The sequence below is a fragment of the Anastrepha obliqua genome, chromosome 5 (assembly GCF_027943255.1).
Source record: "Anastrepha obliqua isolate idAnaObli1 chromosome 5, idAnaObli1_1.0, whole genome shotgun sequence".
NCBI lineage: Eukaryota > Metazoa > Arthropoda > Insecta > Diptera > Tephritidae > Anastrepha > Anastrepha obliqua.
The window spans coordinates 125,360,949-125,382,864 of record NC_072896.1 but is presented as its reverse complement, the minus strand read 5'-3'; the positions used below and the strand labels follow the sequence as shown (position 1 = coordinate 125,382,864).

Here is a 21,916-nt window from a genome sequence, read left to right as displayed (position 1 = left end):
TTAAAAAAATATAATTTTTGAGGTTTCTTTTTCTAAATGAAGCAAGGGACTGAAAATATATGTCTCTTAGAACGAAATTCAAAATCACATGCAAATATATGTTCACTTTAATTTTGCTACATTTTTCTTAAAAGTCTAATAGTAAACACTGATATACCCTTCATTATTCAGGAGTAGATGAAGGCCACCGCTTTTCAGGATAAATATCTAAGCTTGGTTTTTATGAATTTAGTTCATTTGATCAATTTAAAGTGAGACGTGATAAAGTATATATTCACGCAAAAGCGTGTATAAAAACAGTAAAAAATAACATAAATAAATAAGTACGACATAAAAGAGCAGCATTGCCGCAACGAGCGAAAGTCGTATACAATTTTCACACCTTCGGATTACTGTTAAGTGCTATGGCTTAGATCGTGAATAACCACATTCATAGTTATTGGGCTCACACTCACCAAGGTATCGTAGTCCCTTACCGCAGCCGGTAGGATATACAAAATTGAGCAAACCTTATCCCGTAGAAAAAAAGTGCGTTCTTTTAGTTACATATTTACAGAATACATCGGTTTGCGTTTCTTTGTGTTTGGTTGTATCAACACAATGTTGCCATTGATATTTTTGCATACACAACTTTACACACATCCGCGTTATCATACAATTTTTCATTGTATAATATGCCAGAGTCAAAGACCCCCGAATACAAATATTTAGTGCACTTATATATAATTAACATTACTCAATATTGTTTTTAAGTTATTTTAATAAAAATGAAAATTGTTCTAAGTTTATTTTGTAACTAATTTCGAAATGTACTGTATTGTGAGAGAACTATCAGCTGACACGATTCTACGAAACTATTAAAAATCCTACGATGAAATCCACGATAGTACTGAACGGAAGGGAAGTGAGAATTCATTTACATGGGGCTCTCTTTAGTTGTATCGTATCAGCTGCCACGGGCCTGCGTTTCCGTTGGTGACTGTAAGCACCATTACCTGTGGATTTCTCTTGTAGCCTATTCGCTTTCATCTTTATTACTGTGAACAAGTAATTTGCACTAAGAAGAAGAACTATTCAGTAATAAAACAGGGAAACGTCAATAATATGTTACATTGGTTGTGAGTGAAAAAAGGCGAAAATAATTAAATAAGTTATTTATAAACCAGTCGTAAAGTGATCTTCTGAAACAATACCAACAAAACATGGGTTCTGAAGATGTAGAGATTAGTTCTGGAGATAAGATCCAGAAAGGATTCCAAATAAATTATATGATCCTGCGCGACGCGGATTCGGGAAAAGTAATTTGGCAAGAAAACAAGGATTTCTCTTCCCCAGATGTTGAGCATGAGGCGCGTGTGCCAATCAAAATATTGGATTTGCGTGCAGTGTCCCGCGAAATAAATTTCAGCACCATTGAACCGATGGAAAATTTTCGTCTTGATCAAAAGGTGCTTTTCAAAGGACGTATAATGGAAGAATGGTTTTTCGAAATGGGTTGGGTAGGTGCAAACACAACAAACACTTGGCAATCTACAATTGAAGCAGCGCCGGAATCACAGATGATGCCAGCCAAGGTATTAAATGGCAATGTCACAATTCAAACCAGTTTCTATGACAACGACACACTTATCACCAAATCGATTGTGCGCCTCTACTATATATAAGCAAATAAGTAAGAACGCGACCGCGCTTCTCATCGTAAACGCCCACACATGGTGTACTTTTGGCTTTGTGAATTTCGATTTCCCAATAAATTCCGATGGTGACGCATTTAAGCGGTTTCGGGCCAAGGCTGTTCAACTTTACCGCAGATATTTATTAATTTAATTATGGTAACCGCTTCCAGTGAGCGGTGGGTGAAAACCGAAGGCAGAGATTACTTTATGCACTAATATAAGGAACTATCATAATCATTAAATCTGTACATGAATCAATCAATCCCAAAAATTGAGCATTTGGCTACTGTAATTGTTATTAATATTTAAGGAGATACATATACATACATATATGACCCAATAAGGTACTAATTTTACATGCAGCATGTAATAAGTGAATCTTCGCTGCAAAAACGCAACAAAAAAAACGCAATTTTGTATTTGCAATGCAAACTGCAAGGCAAGCGGGTGGATAGGAAGTTGTCATTTTATTTATAACATTTTAAGTGTTTTGATTATATCAGACTAAGCACCTCTTGTATGCTTGATAGTGCGTTGATCAAACCATTATTGCATACATAGTGCATAAGTACGTATAAATGCTTATGCATTTAACAAATAGTCTAGCCTAAAATGTTACTGAAACATTATTAAAATTAAAAATATAATTAATTAATAACAAGATTTATATGTTTCAATTTTAATTCATACATTTTGATTTTATACATAAAACTTTACGAAAATCATAGTTTTTCGTTACAAAGTTTTCTTTTTTAATCGATAAATTCATATTGAAGTTCTTACTTCTAATATGTAGGTAGCACCTAGCAAAATTGCAGCAACCTGAAAATCAAGTTAATGCAATATGACCATTTTCTCCTCATCAGCTACGCAAAACAAGCCGAAACTCTAATACTTTATTACAATATTTACGTGTATTTGGTTTTTGGAATTTAGTTGTTTGAATGCCAAATGTAAACAATCAAAATAACAAAAATAGTTTTTTTTTGTTACTATAAAACATCAGTTTTTTTACATACAAACCATGAAAAAAAAGAAATTAGCTGCTGAACTGATATCACCTTCCTCGGAGGCATAATCAATGTGTAATGAACGAGTTATTAGTATCTTTCAACAACATTAATTTTTGCAATTTATTACATTTCAACCATCAAAAAAAACAGCGAACTCACCTTATCTGGACCCAATTTAGCCCAGTCTTATGCTACGTTCCCACGGTATGTTGTACGCGCACTATTTTGATTCCACGGCGCATTCGTAATTCGCTTTGACAGCTCTTTTTCTTATATGTAAGGTTTTTTTTTTTTTTTTTTTTTTTAACTTTCGTTTATTTGCAATCTATTTTTAAAATAATAAGCAAATTATCTAACTATTAACAATTTCACTTATATTATTGAGCTCCATTGAGGTCAATAATAATACATATATATGTATGTATACTACGATTAATGTACACTTACATTCAGACTTATGTGTTAGATTTTAATACATTTTAATATTAGATTTATCTATTAGGTTCTGAATGGAATGTCTAATACATATACACAATATATGTAAGTTAAGACTAAAAAATTTTACTTCCTTTTATAACGGAGATTTTACTTTATTTCATATACCTTTTCCATTTACCATCAATAAGAAAAATTGACACCAATCGCAGCAGGCCGATGAAAGGGCGCTAACAGAGATATAGGGTGAACAGGCGAGTAGCATGGCTACTGCAAAACATGCACATACTTTAAGAAATGGTGCAGGAATTTCAGAACCAAGGATAAGTGGACTCAATGGTGCAGGTGAAAACGAAAATGCACAACTTGAATGCACGGCATCTCTGAAGACAAATTGGTCTCTTCCACCATTCTCTTTTGTCCAAAAACCTACTTGACATAATAATTTTAACGGAACAACTCGGATTTATATTCGGCCAGAGGTTGTCGGTCCAACAGCATTTCCCTTACATGTTGGAGAATGTTTATGCTGCTACAACAACAGCATAGTATGTATAATAATAATCGGTTCTACGTAACCGGAACGACCCAGATTTATATCCGGTAAAGGACTGTCACTTGTTCAGCATTCCTCGTATATGTATGCTAATCAAACAACGATAACAAAAGTTTTTATTTAACTTTTTTTGTCTCCATTTTCATAAAATAACCTTTTCTGGTTTTTATTCGACGTTTGTTTCCTTTATTTGGTTTACTTTACGTTTGGTTTGACAGCTGAGTTCGATAAAATTCCAATGAAAATTAGGGAAGGCAACAATTTGTGCGGAAACCGTTAAGTAATTGGGATTGAATTACTTAGAAATGATCTTCAGCGAATTACGTAGTTCTATGGGTAATTGGGAAGTGAATTACAAATGGGGGAAAGTTACATACCGTAACATAGCATAAATTGAGCAATCGTCAGAATTTCAAAGCTGGCTTATTCACAATAGGTATCTTACGGCAACCTATATTATTATCAGTTTTATACCTTTAAATCTAATTTTATAATTTATATAATCGAACTCGACCGCGTTAGTTCCCTCAACGGTACCGGAACGGCCCGGGTTTGCATCCGGCAGGGTCTTTCATTTCAGCAGTATTTCCGAAGCGCTCAACGGAGAAGTTTACAGTGTTACACCTGTTAAGAATTCCTCTTTAGTTTTTCGTATGTTTATACAGTAGTGAATATTTTCTTAACAAGAAGAAGAACAGTATTAGAAATTTGTAAATAAAAATAATTAGGAGAAATGATAATTTATGGAGTGTATATAGTAAGCAAATCTGGTGGACTTATTTATAACCTGGATAGCAATGTGCCGCGCATAGAGCAAGAGCGTTCGTTTACGTATCCTATTGATTTGATGCTTGACTATGATCCGAAGAAAATATCTGTGGTCTTTAATAAAAAAGATGGTATCAATGGTCAGTAGTACCCGCATTTTATATGTTAATAAAGGTAATGTGTTAACACATCTAATAATCGTAGTTGGACATGTTTTGATGGCTGTGAACGGAATGCCAGTGAGCGGCAACACACTGGAAGATGGTCGTGATGTCAAAACTGTGCTGGAAAACGCAGAGAACTATCCGCTGAATTTGAAGTTTTGCAGGCCAAAATTGACTACCAATGAAAAGATTGTACAGGCCAGTACGTTCTATCCCCTCTATGCATTTGCGAGCCAACTCAGTCCGGAACCAAAAAGTTCTGGCATTGAAATATTGGAAGCCGATACATTTACTTTGCACTGTTTTCAAACACTAACCGGAGTTAAATTCATTATAATTTCCGAAACAGGTCTAAGTGGAATGGATATGTTACTTCGCAAAATTTATGAATTGTATTCGGATTATGTTCTAAAAAATCCCTTTTACGCGCTAGAAATGCCTATACGTTGCGAATTGTTTGAAAATAAACTTAAAACGTTACTGGATATGGTCGAAAAGACGGGAATAAATAACTTGGATAAATAATATTTATATTTTGATTCCAAATAAAAACCTTGAATAGATTAAAAGAACACGAACTATTTGTGCTGGGTGCGTGGTTTATTTTATTTTTACTTTAAGCTTGTTAGATATAAAATGTTTACTATGCATTTTCATTCCTTACTATTAAATTGCACATTCAACAAAACAATAATCTTAAAAAATAAAATGGTATAAAAACAAAAAATGTGTATATAAATACGTATATGTATGTATATTAATAGGGAGTATTTCCTATAACAAAATTAACACCTGCCAAAACAATAAGATCTGACCAAGAAATAAAGACTAAAAATGCTTAGGCTTCTATATTCCTCAAACGGTAATTTCCCCACAATTATCTCTGATAATTATGAATACATTCCTTTGAAATGCTTTTTATATATTTATCTTTTATACTATTTTTACTTATTTACCAAACCACGGGCTTTTGGATAAGCGGAGGCTGGTTTTTTGGGCACTGCACGGCCAGTAGGCGGGCGCCTATTCGAGTCAATAGCCGAACCAGGAGAGACTGTGCCACGACTAGGCTTAATATTGCGTGGGCCAGCAACGGGAACCACTCCAACACCATTTGGCGTTGTAGGACTATTGTTAGTTGATGCTAAGGCCGTTGCATTAGCACTAGCGTTAATAATATTTTCAAGGCGACTGCGTATGGAATTGGTGTGTGAATCTACAATGTCGATGTCATCACCCGTTTGCATAGCTTGAGCTAATACAGCCTGCAGCGACGCAGACACTTTAGGAGAACGGTGCTCCTGCGTAGTGCGGCATGGCATTTCTAACTCATACGATACAATATTTTCATTTTTAAATCGCAATGAAGAAGAGGTATTTGTTTTAGCCTCCATTAGAGCATATTCCGATATGGGACGGCGGCGTTGTGGATAAGAAACGGGACGTTTATTTAGGAAATTGGAGTCAACCAATGGAACAGATGAGAATTTCCACTCTTCTTGCTCTTCGTCATACTTTGCTTGCGTATAGAGGCGTTGTTTCACTTCTACTGGTACAAAATTATCAATAATTAGTAATTGTCGTTTCAACTCTTTAACAAGTTCGTTCTGCGCCATTTCCAACTCACGTAAATCCTGATTGTGGTCGTATTTACAGTCGTTCAGCTCCTGTTGTAGAGCCAAATATTTAGCATAACACTTGGACAATTTTCTTTTCTTCAGTTCAACTTCTTGCTCTAAAGAAGTAACTGTCTCTCGTATTTCCAGTGTAGTTTCCTCTTGCAGTTCTAGTTGCTGTTGAATTTCGATTTCACGTTTCTTACGTTCTGCAATCTCAACCAGCTTTTTTTCAAGCTCCAACTGACGCTCGCTATATGTGTCCAACAAATTTTTACCACCACGAACTAACTGCGATTCTAATTCCGCTAGCTTGGTAGCGAGTTTCGCAGTCTCAACGCGCTCTCGCTCTAATTCCTCATTGGATTTTGCTGCTTCCGCCTCATTCTCTTTATCTGACTCTGGCTCCTCTTCACTTTCTTCGACTTCCATTTGAACCACTTCGTTGCTAACCTTTTCTTTCTTTGGTTTTCGTTGACGTTTTTTCCCTATCTTTTCCGTGCGCTGCTGTTGCTTCGGTGCAATAAGTCGCTTCAACCTTTCAATTTCCTCCTGATATTCCTTAAGTTTAGCATCTTGAGGATCTTCATTTTTAACTGGTTTGTTCTGAATAGTTTTAGCCCGGGATGCGTAACGCAAAGTTGTCAATGTTTCGTTATAATTGTAAGACGACGGACCAATATTTGCTATCATTATAGTTTTGGAATTCCCACCCAAAGAATCCTGTAGGAGTCGCGTAAGTTTTGAATCGCGGTAGGGCACATGCGGCGAGTTCTCTGCCAATGCTGAGATTACATTTCCAAGTGAAGAAAGAGCAAGATTTATTTTGCTTGCCTCTTTCAGGCGTTCAGCCGAAGCACCTGTTTTCGATTGACGCTCGCTACCTGCTAAATCTATCAAATTAAGTTTTCCAACTTTGATAGTGTTTGTTTCAATGTCACACATTTCTATGCGAATCATGAAGATGGCGTGCGATCGTGAACTGTGTTCATTCATGTTAGTAAAGCCTACAGTACGATTCTTGTTGCCAATGTGCATAACATTAAGCATATCGTCCACACTTTTACAATTAATAGCATGCAAATTAGGCACGTAGACTCCCGAACCACGCTCACGCACTTCCAAATGTTTGGAATTTGGTTTCAGTAAGTCGCGCAGCTCTTCCATATATATTTCTAAATAGCTGACATCCACAAGAAATTGAAAATTTTCCGTTCGATTTATATGAAGCCAAATTTGCTCAAATGTTCGAGGAATAATACCCTGAAGTTCATTGTTACCTCTTACACCTTCCATGGTAAACGTTTTTCCAGTTCCAGTTTGGCCGTAAGCGAATATGCAGCCATTGAATCCTTCAAGAACTGAGCTTACTAACGGGAAAACTACTTCGTTATAAAGGTTGATTTGCGATGCGCTGGCATCATAAGCCGCATCATAGGTGAACATTTTAGTTTGCTCCTTGTTGGCTTCCGTCAAATTTGTAATCTCTACTACGCCACGATTTGGATATACGGAGACCACTTCCTCAGACCCCTCTGATTGCTCTCGGTTGCTAATTGGGCGACAACGCACCACAACTTGGACACACTCATTTGGTGTTTGGCTGTTGGCAGTGCCAGGACGTCGTAGTCGAGCGCTCATATTGTGCTACTTTATGTAATTATAGGAGCAGTCCACTTTTTGTTGTGGTGGTCGTTACCTAGTAAACACATAGAAGAAATTTTAAAAATCAATATCTGTCAAATCTGTGCTCACGTCTTAAAGTTAACTTTTTGTTTTTAATTAAAACAATGGTTTTTATTATTTCTGTAAATCAAATGTTTAAAAACCTGTTGGAAATTGCCTAAAATCGAATCAAGATATATAGATACCAATAATTTTCAGCTCTTCACTTTTCTTTCTGAAATAATTCGCAAGTTGAGAATAAATCGATTGACTTAGAGACACCCAAAACAGAGCTCGTCGATAAAAATAGTTCATATTATCGCTTTTGCTAATATTTATAATATCAGGTGAACTCTGTGATATTCTTCATTACTCATTACAAGAAGGTTGCCAAAGTACACTCAGAGAACGTTAAATTGGAAATTTAGTTAGTGCCTGCACAGAGAACGCAGAGAACGAAGTCTCAATGGCAGAAACGTATGGAATTTTCAGGGGCACTCGTTTTGCGCACGAGATACACCACAGCCACAATTTTCACCAAAGTTAACAGAAATTTGCTCAACTGGTCAAATTAAACAGCAGTTGAGTAAAATTCGTTTGTACGAATGAAGAAAGAATGTTAACCTGTAGGCTAGCTACAGGCACTTTATCATAGAAAACAAATACATATGCCAAGTTCAATAGTGACTTAGAAAGAGCAAACTATTCAAAAATATATACATATATTATGTCTGTCTGAATAAATTTGTTGAATTCCCTTCAACCAAATCAAAATCCTTTATAGAAAACGCTTCATTACTAGGCACACAGAAGGATGGCATAAGCAAATTTAAATTTGTTCTCTGGTGCCTGTGCCAAGCAATAGCATTAAAGTAGCTGATTTGCGTTTTCTTATATTTATTTGTTAACTGTTTAACTGTTAACCTCTTGCGCTATAAATTAATTTCCAAAAGCGTGTGACTATCCCGTGCAAAAAAATTCCAAATGAGCTTTTACTTGGGATAATTTCTGTTAAAGCTTTGGGCAGAACACGTGTGCGAAATGCACATAATTCTACTATTTATTATTTAATATATAATACATATTTTATATGTAATTATATATTATATTTTATATGTACATATGTGTACATATTTTATATGTAATTATATATTATGTTAAAAAAAACAAATTGGCAATTTTTTACAGTTCTTTATTAAGTAAGGAGATCAGAAAGCTCTATAGCACGTCCAAATAGCGGAAGAGGTTAATCTCTGTTTATAGATTTTAGAGTGAATTTCGTTGATTTCTCAACTGCTTCGTATAAAGGGTTTTTCAATTGGCGCGGGTCGATTTTGGCGCCCTGTGGCAACCATTTTGTTTTGGTGACATCTGTCAAATCTCTTGTGCATTATTCAGTTGTTTATGCCAAATCATCATGGCAAGTTACACGATTGAACAGCACGTTCAAATGATAAAACTTTATTATCAAAATGAGTGTTCATTAACGCAAACGTTGCGCGCATTGCGCCCATTTTTCAGTAGACGTGGTGGCCCTTCCAATTTCTTATGGTCCATATTGAACCATATGGACCTAGACGACATGTGGTTCCAGCAGGACGGCGCTACGTGCCACACAGCAAACGCCATTTTATTCTATTTCAACCTCTACCCGCCCTTATTGAAAAACCCTATATCTCCTATAAATAATAATATTACTACATAAAAATGCAATCCAATAATCTCAAGTAGTGTTCTAGTAGAAAGGTGTTTTTGTTAATATAATATATATGACAGGCTCTATTAATTGGAGAATGCGGCTAAAATGGTAGTCCTTGGCTGACTATAAGTCATGGACGTTGCGCTAAATTGGATTCGAGAGAATTGTGAACGTATAAACCAACATTCGCAGTCATTTTCTATTTAATAGGATGAATCTTTATATTTGATATATTTTAGGGGAATAATTGGTAAAAATTAAAACTCTTGGTAATCGTGCATGGAAGCACAACACAGAGAACGTTAAATATACATTAAATATACATTAACGTTCTCTGGCAACACACAACACAAAATAGGAAATGAAACAATAAAGTTGCAGAGAAAATTCTCAGTTCCAAAGCTATGGCGCATGGGAAGAGGAATTAAAATTCCAATTAGAGTGAGGCAGATGAAGCTTTTTGTGCAAAATAAAAGTTGTGCAAATAAAAGTGTAAATAAAAACAAAGCATTGAATAATTCCGCTGGACAAATTTGAAATAGTTAAATAAACTTAACAGCGACTGCAAATGTGCATTTAATAATCCAAAACGTTTTGGAGTACACAACGCAATGAGTTGTGGAAGACAGCCGACAAGTGATTTCAATTAAAAGATAAACTGGATTTGCTTTAGCAGTAAAGAGAAGGTGAAGGTGGAAGAAGGTGGCGGCGCCAATCGAGCCAACAGGAGTACTCAAGTAAAGCGGTAGGAGGTGCATGAAGATCGAGCGGTGCTCGCACTGGCCGGTTTGCTGTTTTGTTGTTCGTTGCTCGTTGCTCGGTTTTTTCTTGGCGGTACGTGTTTGATTTTGGGGATTTCTGCGCTCAGTGGTTGTTTGGTCTTACCTCTTTGTTCAACGTTAGTTGCGCGGCAAGAAAATCGTTGTGCCAGTAGTGAGTTCATTGTTTTTTCTTTTACATTTTTTTCTTCATCACGCTTTATTGTTTTCTTTTGATTTGGCTTCGCGACTTGCCGCCTGAAGAAAAACCGAGTTAACACGCAATGGCAATGGATTTATTGTTTGCAGTGCTTGATTCAGTGGGCACAGGTAAAATCTTTATGGCTGCAAATAAGAAAATAACGAAAGTTTTAACGAAAATAACAACAACAGAGATAACTACGTGAGTGGTTCGGTCTTGGTAGACGGTCTGGTAGCTTGCCTGATTGCCTGCCTTCGTGCTGCTTGGGTGATTCAGTCTCGAGTTTGAGACTTGTAAAAGCTGCAATAGTGCCAAAGCACTACGGGCAACATCAACGGCAATAATACAACAACCTATAACGCTGGCGATGAAAAAGACGAGCGCATAGGCGGCATCATCAACGAGGGTAAAATAAGCAGAAAAGCGCACGGGCGAATTAAAAAATCGTGGTTATACATATTGATGTTTTGTCCGCTGTCGATCGAATGAAGAGAATTCTTGCACGACAATTGACTGCCTGCATAGTAGTAACGAATTGACTAGGTAAGTATATTTGTGATTATTAATAGCTATGTTCGCACATATATACTGCATATGTACCTATTTTATCATCATATACCTATAGTCCTTACTAAAGTGTTCATAGCGATTCTAAATTAATGAAATGATATTGAGTATACCCAAAAAACAATATTTCTAAAATTGGTTGATATATTTTTCTGAAATAAATATGTTTTTAATTTCATTCATAGACGTGGGAAAAATTAAGTGTATCCAAAATGGAAATTCTCATGAAATTAAAATGTTCAACGACTGCGCCGGCGCACGGTAATAGCAGCACACACTCTACGCTCAAAGTCGTTGACCATCATCATCAACTAACGCAACAACATGCTGCTTTACAACCACCACCGACAACAGCACCACCTTCACTCGTCCGTCTGCCTTCGCAAGCAAACATTAATTTTAACTCTCCATCATCACTGCCTCCAATTGCTCTGCATTCAATGCCTCGTATGCCAACATCAAGACCATGTATGAATTATTCAAAGTCTCTGGATTGTTGCAATGCCGCTGCTGTTCAACAGGAAGTCGAAATATTTGATTTGCAATGGGACCAGCAGGGAAGTCGCGGCGTTACATACGAAGTCGCAATGCAACGGCCACCGAGCTGTTGCACAAACATTACTGGAAGTAATTTATGTGAATCCCCTGCCTGTTGCACTGGCCCTTGTACTCTACCGGCATATAGTACACCACCGACAATATCTCAATCCGCGGCTACGACCCCACTATCTCAACCCCCGCCTTTACAACAAGCTCCTTCTCTTCATCCCCCGCCTTTGCTATATCCCATGGCGTCTTCCGAAGAAACGTTTGAAATGAATGCAGTTGGAGATATAAATACGCACTACGAATACCAGGAGCCAGAAGAGAACTTTATTTCGATAGAAGATACGAAAATTAAGGGCCTTCTGATGAAAATTGGTCGTGAATGTGGTTTAGAGAAGAGGAGAAGTAGCCAATGTAAAAATAAGTTGGCGAGTAAAGAAAAAGAGCAGAAGGTCTTTTTTGAGATTATAGATTTGGATGATGAAGATGACCGTGAAGAATTACGGCAAATAAGAAATCAAATGGAAAATTCCACGCAAAAAATGCACAACCAAAACAATCTCCAGCAAGTTGGCTTATCTGTAATAACTGGATCTGCTGGAGGGGGTGAAAAACATAAACAAAGAATTAAATCTCCCAGTATTAGTCTCATTCCAAAAAGTCCTTCGCCCATGTTAAGGGAAGAAGCAACATTGCATCAGAAGAATATTGAACCCACCAAGGAACGTATAATTGCACATATTGATCTATCTGATAGCAGCGATTCGGAAGCGGAACAATGTAATAAGCCTGCTGAAAACGTGGATAATTCAGAAAACCAAGTGGATGTAGATGCTTTTGATACTGACGACGAAGATGAGTTAACTTTCGCGGCTGCGGCCGTAAGTTGTGAGCTGAAATGCGATGATGACGAAAATGCTGACGCTGAAGATGTGAATGAAAATGCAATGGCGAATGCGAATATTTCAAACGACGATGTTGTCATTCTTAATTCAGATGATGAAAATGTCGAATTCATCGATAAACATGAGAAAGGATTAGAGTTGCATTGGGACGACCTAGATAGACGAGAAAAAGGTCGACAATATTTCGAATGCTATTTGTGTGGGAAAAAAGTGCAATCAAGTTACAATTTGAGGAGGCACATGATGATACATACAGGTGAGTACGGTTATTTTATTTTAGTTTAATAGTACACTGACGATAAATATCATACATCAATTCCCATACATACATTCCCATGGCAGCCGGTTCTACGTTACCGGAATGACTCGGGTTTTCCGGACCAAGGGCTGCCGCCCCAGTACACTAGCCCTGTCTAGTGTATCGTATATCACCCTACCCCTTACGTCACAGGAGCAAACTCTCGCAGCAAACCTGCTCCAAATACTTCTCCTCAGGGCTGGAGTCGAATCCAACCCTGGGCCAGAGGTATTCTACTGCTGCGTCTGCCATCAACGGCTCCACTCGAACTCCACCTCGGTTAGGTGCAATAAGTGCAACGGGTGGAGCCACCTTAAGACCTGCTCAGGCCTTAAGTCGCACAGGGAGTGGTCCACACGGTATGTGGCCACGTGTTGCTCCCGCCAACAGGCGTCTGATGCCTCCACGGCTACCACACCCCCTGATAGGCCGGCACTACCAACCGCCACCACAACCCACACCTCCACGGTGAGGAGCCTATCGGAGCAACACAACTCCCCTTCAACCCCTCCCATCCCTTCCTGCTCCAACCCCAGTGCGGGGACAAACCAGCAGCTCCTGGTCCCCCGTACAGTCTGTTCCGTGTGTCAGACCGTAATACCTCGGAATCTGGCATCAGTCCAATGCAATTCCTGCAGTGGCTGGTGCCATTTTCGGAGATGTTCCGGCCTGCGCACCACCCGTGAGTGGACAACTGCCTACGTTGCCCCCTGCTGCAGAGCTCTGCACCCACTACCGCCCGCCCCCGGAGGCGCGGCCGCCCACCACCATCAGGCCGCAACAACCACAGTGGAGCGAGACAACGGTGGTGGCCTAGCGTTTATAGTCCACCACACTGTGCAGTATCGTCTTATCGATGAAGGAATCGACCCCAGGGACAGCACCTTAGAATGTCAAAACATAGCTGTCCGGTCAGGCGATTCCGAGCTCGAAATCTTTAACATATACATACCCCCTGTCACCTGCTGCCCGGCAGGATATCACCCTGATATAGGTGCGCTCATCAGAGGTGAAAACCGATTGGTTGTAGGTGACTTTAATGCGCATCACGATCTTTGGCATTCAAGCCTGCCAAATGATCGTAGGGGACAGCAATTGGCAGAGCAGATAGACGACTCGACATTTAGCACAGTGAACGACGACGCCCCCACCAGGGTAGTGGGCAATTGTAGCAGCTCGCCTGACCTAACAATAGCTAGCGCGGGTCTGATAAATAGCATAACGTGGCGACCTATGCTATCGCTTGCATCAGACCACTTGCCCATTATCGTCTCGATTGAGAGACCTGCCGACTTCGTTTCCGCGAATCACCGGTCCTATTTTAACTTTAAAAAAGCTAATTGGGCCGGCTTCACGGACACCTTCGCCGCTCTTCCCATCCCCACTGATGTGCGCGTTGGCGAACGCGCATTCCGCAGGGTGCTCACAGCTGCTGCGGCTCGCTTCATCCCAGCTGGATGCTATAAGGACATCCGTCCTCATTTCCCAGCAGAAGCAGCCAGTTTAGCAAACGAGCGTGATCACCTACACCAGGCCGATCCCGGGGATCCCCGCATAAGGGATCTCAATTTGGAGATCCGGCAACTGGTAAACCAACACAAGCGGACTAAATGGGCTGAGCACCTGAAGACTTGCAACCTCACCTCCGGAGTGAGTAAGCTCTGGTCCACCGTAAGGTCCCTGTCGAACCCGACGAAACACAACGACAAGGTGGCCATCACCTTCAACGGTTGTACTTCGTCGGACCCGAAGAGATGCGCGAGCTATTTTAGCCGGCTGTTCACACTGCATCCTCCGGGCGACAGAACCAAACGCCGTATCACCAGAAGGCTGCACAAACTGACGAACGACAGTGCGCCACTTACTTTCTCCGAAGATGAGGTTCAGGGGGCCATCAACAAGTCGAAATCATTGAAAGCCATTGGCCCTGACGGACTGAACGCGCTGATGCTGAAGCATCTGGGACCCCTGGGAGTAGGATACCTCACAAGGGTCTTCAATTTGTCTCTGGCCACTCTCATCATCCCTGACAAGTGGAAAGCAGGGAGAGTGGTCCCACTATTGAAACCCGGGAAACCCGCCAACCAAGGGGAGTCTTATCGGCCGATAACTCTCCTTTCCCCAGTAGTGAAGACATTTGAAGCCCTCCTACTCCCACTCTACACGACACACCTGGCCCCAGCCCCACATCAGCACGGTTTCCGACGAGTGCACAGCACCACCACGGCACTCACCGCCATAAACGCCCAGATAAATCGCGGGCTTAACCAAAACCGCCCCTGCGAGAGGACTGTCCTAGTAGCGTTGGACCTAAAGAAGGCTTTCGATACAGTCAGCCATTCCACGCTACTAGATGATATTTATCAGTCGAAACTCCCGCCAGGGCTGAAGAGGTGGTCCGCGAACTACCTGAGTGGTCGACACTCGTCAGTGATTTTTCGAGATCAAATGTCAAAGCAGAGGAAGATTAAGCAAGGCGTACCGCAGGGTGGTGTCCTTTCACCCTTGCTTTTTAACTTCTACATCTCGAAGCTCCCCCAACCACCAGCGGGAGTTTCCCTGATCTCATACGCTGACGATTGCACGATAATGGCGTCGGGCAATGACATCGATGGCCTGTGTTCCAAAGTGAACAACTACCTCACCGACCTTTCTCGCTTTTTCACTGCGAGGAATCTCCAACTTTCCCCCACTAAGTCCACCTGGACAAAGGAGGTCAAGCTGTCCCTTAAGGTAAAAGTCGACGACACACCAATTCCGACTGTGAATAACCCCAAAATCTTGGGTGTAACCTTTGACAGCTTGCTCTCCTTCTCTGCGCATACAACCGCAATTGCCACTAAAGTCCAAAACCGCAATAAGGTCCTCAAATCGCTGGCCGGCAGCACTTGGGGCAAAGACAAAGAACTGTTGCTCTCGACATTTAAGGCAATTGGCCGGCCGGTTCTAAACTATGCTGCGCCTGTCTGGTCGCCTGGCACTAGTGATTCGCAGTGGACAAAGCTTCAGACTTGCCAGAATACCGCCATTCGGACAGCGACCGGGTGCCTCCTGATGTCACCCATACAACATCTACACAATGAGGCACAAATGCTCCCAGTTGCGGAGCACAACAAATTGCTCAGCAAGCAGTTCCTGCTGGGGTGTTACCGCAGGTTCCACCCCTGCAGACACCTGCTTGAGCCTGAGCCGCCTCCCAGGCACGTCAGGAGACACCTCCTCGACTACGCTGACGAACTCCAGGACAAAACTGACCGAAACCTACTGGACCGGACAGTATTCAGACAGTCAATAAACGACATTCACCGGGAGACCGTCACCACCTTCATGAACTCCCGTCCTGTGAATGCCGTAATCGGAGTCCAACCACCACCTATTGCAGATGAAGAGCTCCAGCTTCCCCGTTAGACCCGTGTAACATTGGCACAATTACGTTCTGGATATTGTAGCAGGTTAAACTCCTACCTATCCAGAATTGACCCCGACATACCAAACACATGTCCGGCATGTGAAGGTACCCCGCACGACACTAACCACCTCTTCACATGCCCCCTCAATCAGACTCATCTAACCCCCCTCTCCCTCTGGACCCAACCCGTCGAAACAGCATGTTTCCTGGGCCTACCCCTAGATGAGCTAGACGAAGACGACCGATAATATACTTACACTGACAGGGCAAACTATGCTGTTAAAACAACAACAACAACATCATACATCAATTACTTATTGAAATGTATGTGCATGAGTATAAGTACATATATATGTATGTGTTTCGCCGAAGTATACGAAAAATTAATTTTTTGACAGAAACTATAAATTTTTAAATGATTTTGCATACATTTCGCATAATGAAATTTCAAATTAAAACAAACAAGGAAGTGCAGAATACGGTCCGAATGGCACATTATGCATTCTTTGGCTGGGAATATGTACCCTTTCGCGTTGGATGGGAATTTTTGGGATCCAACAAAGTCATAGACAATCAGAGTTATATAGCTTGCAGCCTCAGACGAACGGGCGAAATTTTAATCTTGTCCAATAAAAAGTGGGCGCAGTTTTATCCGATCTCCATTATATTTAATAATGGGCGTAGCTTCACGCAATTTTTTATATATTATGCAGATTTTTTTTTACCAGATTTTATCCATTTTTTTTTGTTTTTTTTTTTCTTTTTTAAAAATTGCTTTATTTGAAATGTGGGCATTGTTAAGACCGATTTTGTCATTACCATTTCCTATTTATTTTCGACAAAGTATTATGTATAAGGTTCTTTAAAATGTATTATTAATGTGTTTAAATTATAAAAAATATCGAGAAAAATATGGAGTAAATGTAGCAAAAAATAATTCAAAAATCAAAGCTAAAATTGAGATACATACTTCAGACTTGCTCTGTATTATCCCAATATTCGATGGCTACAAAGCTGCATACTGATATTTTTTTTTATTCTGATCAAAAAGTTTGAAATTTGACGAACATTTTTTGATTTTGTTGTAATTTGCAGCTACTTTGCAACTCAGATTTATATGGTTTTTGTAAAATAAAGAAATTAAATAAGAAACAAATACATTGTCAAAACGTGTCTGTTCACGAAACAAATAATTTGTAACAACCAACTGAAAGTCTCCGTTGTTAGCGCTGCGTTGTGTTTTTGTTTATTTAACAATTCTATTGTTATTTAAGCTTTAAAAAATATATAAAACTAGCTTTAACCCGCGGTCCCGCTCGCGTCGGAGTAGTTTTGAGGGATTTAGGATATGTATATAAAAGAATTACAAACAATAATTTAATAGAAAATAATTTTTTATTAATAACCATAATATTACAATACACGGCATCCGTTGCTATGCCTCGTTGAATAAAATCAAAACAACCAATCAGAAAAATATCAAGCAAAATTATTTTTATTAATTTTCTATCTCAAACCGTTTTTGAACTTTGCATTTGGGTCATAGTTGAACAGCTTATGCGGATTATGAACTCTAGAGTGTGCTATAAATAGTGGGAAATAGAAAAAACTAAGATTTTTTAGATTAAATTTAAGCAAATATTCGATTATTAGTGACGAATGAGAGTGGTGGCGCGGCCTGGGGGCTGTGGGAAGGGAGTTCCATCATAAAAACATGCATATAACCTTCATTGGGTGAAAATATGAATGTATAAAAATTTTTACGTCATTTAATGTTGTCGTTTCGTAGTGATGGGCGGACAACGTACAGACATTCACCTTTATAGTATAGAAGATTTGTAACAATTGTTACAAACTATCAAGTTTGTTCATGTATCCAAAAAACTTGCAAAGCAGGGGAAAGTGAGAGAGCAAAATTACATTTAATTTTGAGGGGAAGTTGTAAGTTTTTACTGAATAAACTTTTACTGGTAAGAATTTGCAAGTGGGGAAAACAGCTGGTTGCAAACTAAAAACAAATACAAATGAAAATTTGCGAATTGAGGCAAAATTTTAAATTGAAATAAAAATGGTGATTAAAATGGAGAATTTAAGTAAATATATTTCAGATAAAAATTATAAATTTTATTTGAAGTCATATGTACATATATCAAATAGGAATAGGCCAATGAAATAGAGGAATGTACTTCTGAACCACAGCCTTCAGTCACCGTTACGAAATACAAAACGAAAGGATTCAAGGTAGCTTTTGTGTTTTATGCTTCTACTTCTTTGGTATTAAGCAATTTGGCAATACATACATATACAGGGTTTGATTGAAAAGTAATGAGCCTTATTTTTTTTAAGCATTTTTATTAAACCTTTTGGCCTATACAACTAATATTCTTCAAAATAGGACCCTTGAGCGTCAATACACCGCTGGTAGCGGTCCTTCCACTGCAGGAAACATTTTTTAAACTCATCCGCCGGAATTGCGTTCAATTCGGCTGTCACAGTTTTTTGGATCGCCTCGATGGAGTCGAAACGCCTCCCCTTCAGCTTTCTTTTCAGGCGCGGGAACAAGAAGAAGTCCGGAGGGGACAGGTCTGGGCCAATCTTGGCCAATGCAGAGGTGCAGAGTAAGGCGGTGTGCGCCTTGAACGACTTGTGCCACCGTTTCACCTAGGCACTGGACAGAGATTGGTCCCCGTAAACCTCCTTGAGTAGCCCAATGGTTTCGGTACTCGTTTTGTTTAGCTTTACGCAAAATTTGATCGAGTAACGTTGCTCCAACGATCGCTGCATTTTCGCCACTGTAAAATCCTAACACACTTTTAAAACAGCTTTCACGCGCGGAGCGATGTTGACTGCACCGCTGTTGCTAGCGCACTGGGACCGGTTTCTAGCGGAAGGGGAAGGTCCAACGATCATTTTTCCCCACCAGCCGATTCGGTTGATCGCTTGGCAGACGTTCCGCGCAGGAAGGCTCATTACTTTTCAATCAAACCCTGTAAGTAAATACATACATACATATATGCATAGATGGAAGGAAGGAAAATATGAAGAAAGCTGTGATTGCCACAATACGATTGTTAATGGAATGTTCTTTATCTGAGAGCGATGATGAAATGGAACAAATTATTGTGGACAAAGTAAAACCATTTTAGGCTAAGCTCGTTATTCTGCATTTTATTTTCTCTATTATATTTTTAAATTTAATACGAGGTAGCTCAACTGAAAAAAAAAATGTTTGTGATTTTTCCCACAAACAATTTAATCAGCAGTTCGCAAAACTTGAAAATGTTACTAGCTTTGCGTTCATGTACTATTTTTTTCTATTTTACTGGATAATTTTTACTTGAACAGCATTATTATCCATTTAGAAACTAATTTACGCATAACTATTACGAAGCTAAAATAATTATATTTTGTACAGTCTAGTTTAAAATTGTATGTACTATACACTATTTTATTTATACTCTTCAGGCGAACGTCCATTTGGCTGTGACATGTGCGATCGACGGTTTCGTGAGTTTAGTGATTTAAAGAAGCATCGCCGCCGTCACTCAAACGAAGCTAATTTCGTTTGCATGGTGTGCCGCTCGAAACCACCCATGCTGCAGGACCCGACGCGCTGCAATGACTGCGATTCAAAGACAAGTGCAATAACAGCAGCAATGCGTACACAGCTTTCGTCATCTGCTCCTCCCTCACCAGAAAAACGACAAACACCACCATTACCAACACCGCCTCCACCACCACCTCCACCACAACTTACTAAAAAACCATTACAACCAACTGGGCGCTTACGTGATACTCCGGCAGCAACCACAGTCACTTCTACTGCAACGAGTAGCAGTAGTAATGTAAAAACATTGTCAAAGCCTACATCACAGCCTACCACTTATGCCGTTTCTCCCAAGCATCCCAGTCCAACACCTTTACTCAACTCAGACATGCCGTCGTTGGTGCCCATAAATGCACCGATTACTGTTAACAAGACAGTCACAACTAGCGCACAGCTACTACTCGATAATATTCCGGTCGTTCACCGACCCAACTACAATCAGCTAGGTGTTATAACACGCAAGGAATTTCCCTGCCCATTGTGCCAGCGCCCATTCGGCACACGTCACAACCTTAAGCGCCACTTTATGATACACACCGGCGAAAAACCATTTTCTTGTAATAAATGCCGCAAACCGTTTCGAGAATACTCAACTCTAAAGAAGCACATGGTGACGCATCAACGTGATCGATATTATAAATGCCTTCATTGTCCGCGGAAGTATCGTGACTACTTGGACTATAGCGAGCACAAGAAAACGCACGCAAATGAAGACGACGATGATGACGATGACGATATAAATTTTGATCAGCAACATTTGAGCTCATCCAGCAGCACGTCCAGTCCCCAAAAAAGAGCAAAAACGCGCTATGATAGTAGCTATGACTCAAATGAGGAGGATTCGTCTACAGAAGATTGGCTTGAGTGTTGTGAGTGTAAGCACCGTTTCACGGAAATCGAGGCATACACAAAACATTTGAAGGAACACGATCCTTCAGTGTACCTCTATGAATGCTATATTTGTAAAAAGACTTTTGAGCAGCGTGATGAACTGGTCGAGCACGTGAGTGCGTGCAAGGAAGAGCTGCGCGAAACGGCATTACAACGAGCAACGTGCTTCAATTAGAAATGTAAACTCTTCCGCAAGTTAAATTATTATTATGTTATATACATACAAATCGCCCATCTAAAAAAAAAATTTAAATTTAATTTTTTTAGTGAAATTTGTCAAAATGAAATAATAAATAAGCAAAATTTGGGCCGTAAAAGTACTTAAGCTTTTCACAATTTGTTGTAATTACCACTTAATGTTGCTTAGCTAAAATAGTTCTCGTTTTTCACAACGTTTCCCAGTGACATTCCATTCTAATATTTAAGGTCATAGTTTGATTATATGTGCGTACATGCCTTTGTATGTTTGTACAGTTTGTTGGTAACAAAATGATATTCCAGAGAATTAGAAAGTAAAAGTATTATGAGATTAGATAAGTAAGTTGTAAAAAAAACTTATATTGAAGATATTACTATTTTTAGCGCTGTCATTGAGTATTTCTGTGTACTTTTGGTAAAACAACCTATTTATACTTTGCGCTTTCTGCCTGCAGAAGACGCCTTTTTACTGAGGTTTATTTCACGTCTATTGTTAAAGAATTCTTTATAGCAATAAAAACTCGCTGCACCTCGAAGCGAAAGCTGTAAAAGTGAAATAGTTTGTGATGCCAAAAGTATATTTGTAAAACCCTATGCATTTTACACCCTTTTAGTGCAATACACCCAGTAGCTACTTAGGCACTTTTTTTTCTAGCCCTTATTATTTATATATGCAATATTACATAATCGAAAGGAATTCCTCAATTATTTCCATGTTCCTACAATGCTTTCCGCAATATTGTCTCGATAAACTGTCTCGAACGCTTATGCTTTAAAATGGTATATTGATTGATGTTTGCAAAACATTTGTGATTCTGAAAATGTGTTTTACCCTTTTGGTCTTTAATTTTTTTAAGCTTTAAGTTATATTCATACATATATTTATACGCAATATTTTATGTAAACCCTGATACGAAAATTTCTTTAAAAATAAAGTACACAT

At 39.4% G+C, this 21,916-nt stretch overlaps 4 protein-coding genes across 6 annotated transcripts; 3 read left to right on the top strand and 1 right to left on the bottom strand.

The window, feature by feature from the left end:
- Positions 1-1,073: 1,073 nt before the first annotated feature.
- On the top strand, positions 1,074-2,339 carry LOC129249056 (probable cGMP 3',5'-cyclic phosphodiesterase subunit delta). The gene has a single exon (XM_054888680.1). The coding sequence runs from the start codon at positions 1,203-1,205 to the stop codon at positions 1,662-1,664; it is 462 nt and encodes a 153-aa protein (XP_054744655.1). The 5' UTR covers positions 1,074-1,202; the 3' UTR covers positions 1,665-2,339.
- A 2,006-nt stretch (positions 2,340-4,345) lies between these two features.
- Positions 4,346-5,190, top strand: LOC129247673 (trafficking protein particle complex subunit 4). The gene is made up of 2 exons (XM_054886907.1): positions 4,346-4,588; positions 4,653-5,190. The coding sequence occupies exons 1-2, from the start codon at positions 4,414-4,416 to the stop codon at positions 5,135-5,137; spliced, it is 660 nt and encodes a 219-aa protein (XP_054742882.1). The 5' UTR covers positions 4,346-4,413; the 3' UTR covers positions 5,138-5,190.
- Positions 5,172-8,172, bottom strand: LOC129247672 (kinesin-like protein Klp68D). 2 transcript variants are annotated; one of them, XM_054886905.1, is made up of 2 exons: positions 8,100-8,172; positions 5,172-7,927 (listed from the first exon to the last, which is right to left on the bottom strand). In XM_054886905.1, the coding sequence occupies exon 2, from the start codon at positions 7,867-7,869 to the stop codon at positions 5,557-5,559; it is 2,313 nt and encodes a 770-aa protein (XP_054742880.1). In that variant the 5' UTR covers positions 7,870-7,927; positions 8,100-8,172; the 3' UTR covers positions 5,172-5,556. The 2 variants fall into 2 exon arrangements, with proteins under 2 accessions (XP_054742880.1, XP_054742881.1); XM_054886906.1 differs by having other exon boundaries at positions 8,058-8,116.
- Positions 8,173-9,980: 1,808 nt separating this feature from the next.
- LOC129248064 (uncharacterized) lies at positions 9,981-21,864 on the top strand. 2 transcript variants are annotated; one of them, XM_054887490.1, is made up of 5 exons: positions 9,981-10,525; positions 10,615-10,680; positions 10,744-11,095; positions 11,305-12,826; positions 19,743-21,864. In XM_054887490.1, exons 4-5 carry the CDS (start codon positions 11,332-11,334, stop codon positions 20,948-20,950), a joined length of 2,703 nt encoding a protein of 900 aa, XP_054743465.1. In that variant the 5' UTR covers positions 9,981-10,525; positions 10,615-10,680; positions 10,744-11,095; positions 11,305-11,331; the 3' UTR covers positions 20,951-21,864. The 2 variants fall into 2 exon arrangements, with proteins under 2 accessions (XP_054743465.1, XP_054743466.1); XM_054887491.1 differs by having other exon boundaries at positions 10,615-11,095.
- Positions 21,865-21,916: the final 52 nt, after the last annotated feature.

Bases quoted from the DNA above. Each gene is read 5' to 3' on its own strand.
- LOC129249056 (XM_054888680.1), top strand. From the start codon at position 1,203: ATGGGTTCTGAAGATGTAGAGATTAGTTCTGGAGATAAGATCCAGAAA.
- LOC129247672 (XM_054886905.1), bottom strand. From the start codon at position 7,869: ATGAGCGCTCGACTACGACGTCCTGGCACTGCCAACAGCCAAACACCA.
- LOC129247673 (XM_054886907.1), top strand. From the start codon at position 4,414: ATGATAATTTATGGAGTGTATATAGTAAGCAAATCTGGTGGACTTATT. The intron at 4,589-4,652 runs GTCAGTAGTACC...TAATAATCGTAG, and splicing joins TAAAAAAGATGGTATCAATG to TTGGACATGTTTTGATGGCT.
- LOC129248064 (XM_054887490.1), top strand. From the start codon at position 11,332: ATGGAAATTCTCATGAAATTAAAATGTTCAACGACTGCGCCGGCGCAC. The intron at 12,827-19,742 runs GTGAGTACGGTT...TATACTCTTCAG, and splicing joins GCACATGATGATACATACAG to GCGAACGTCCATTTGGCTGT.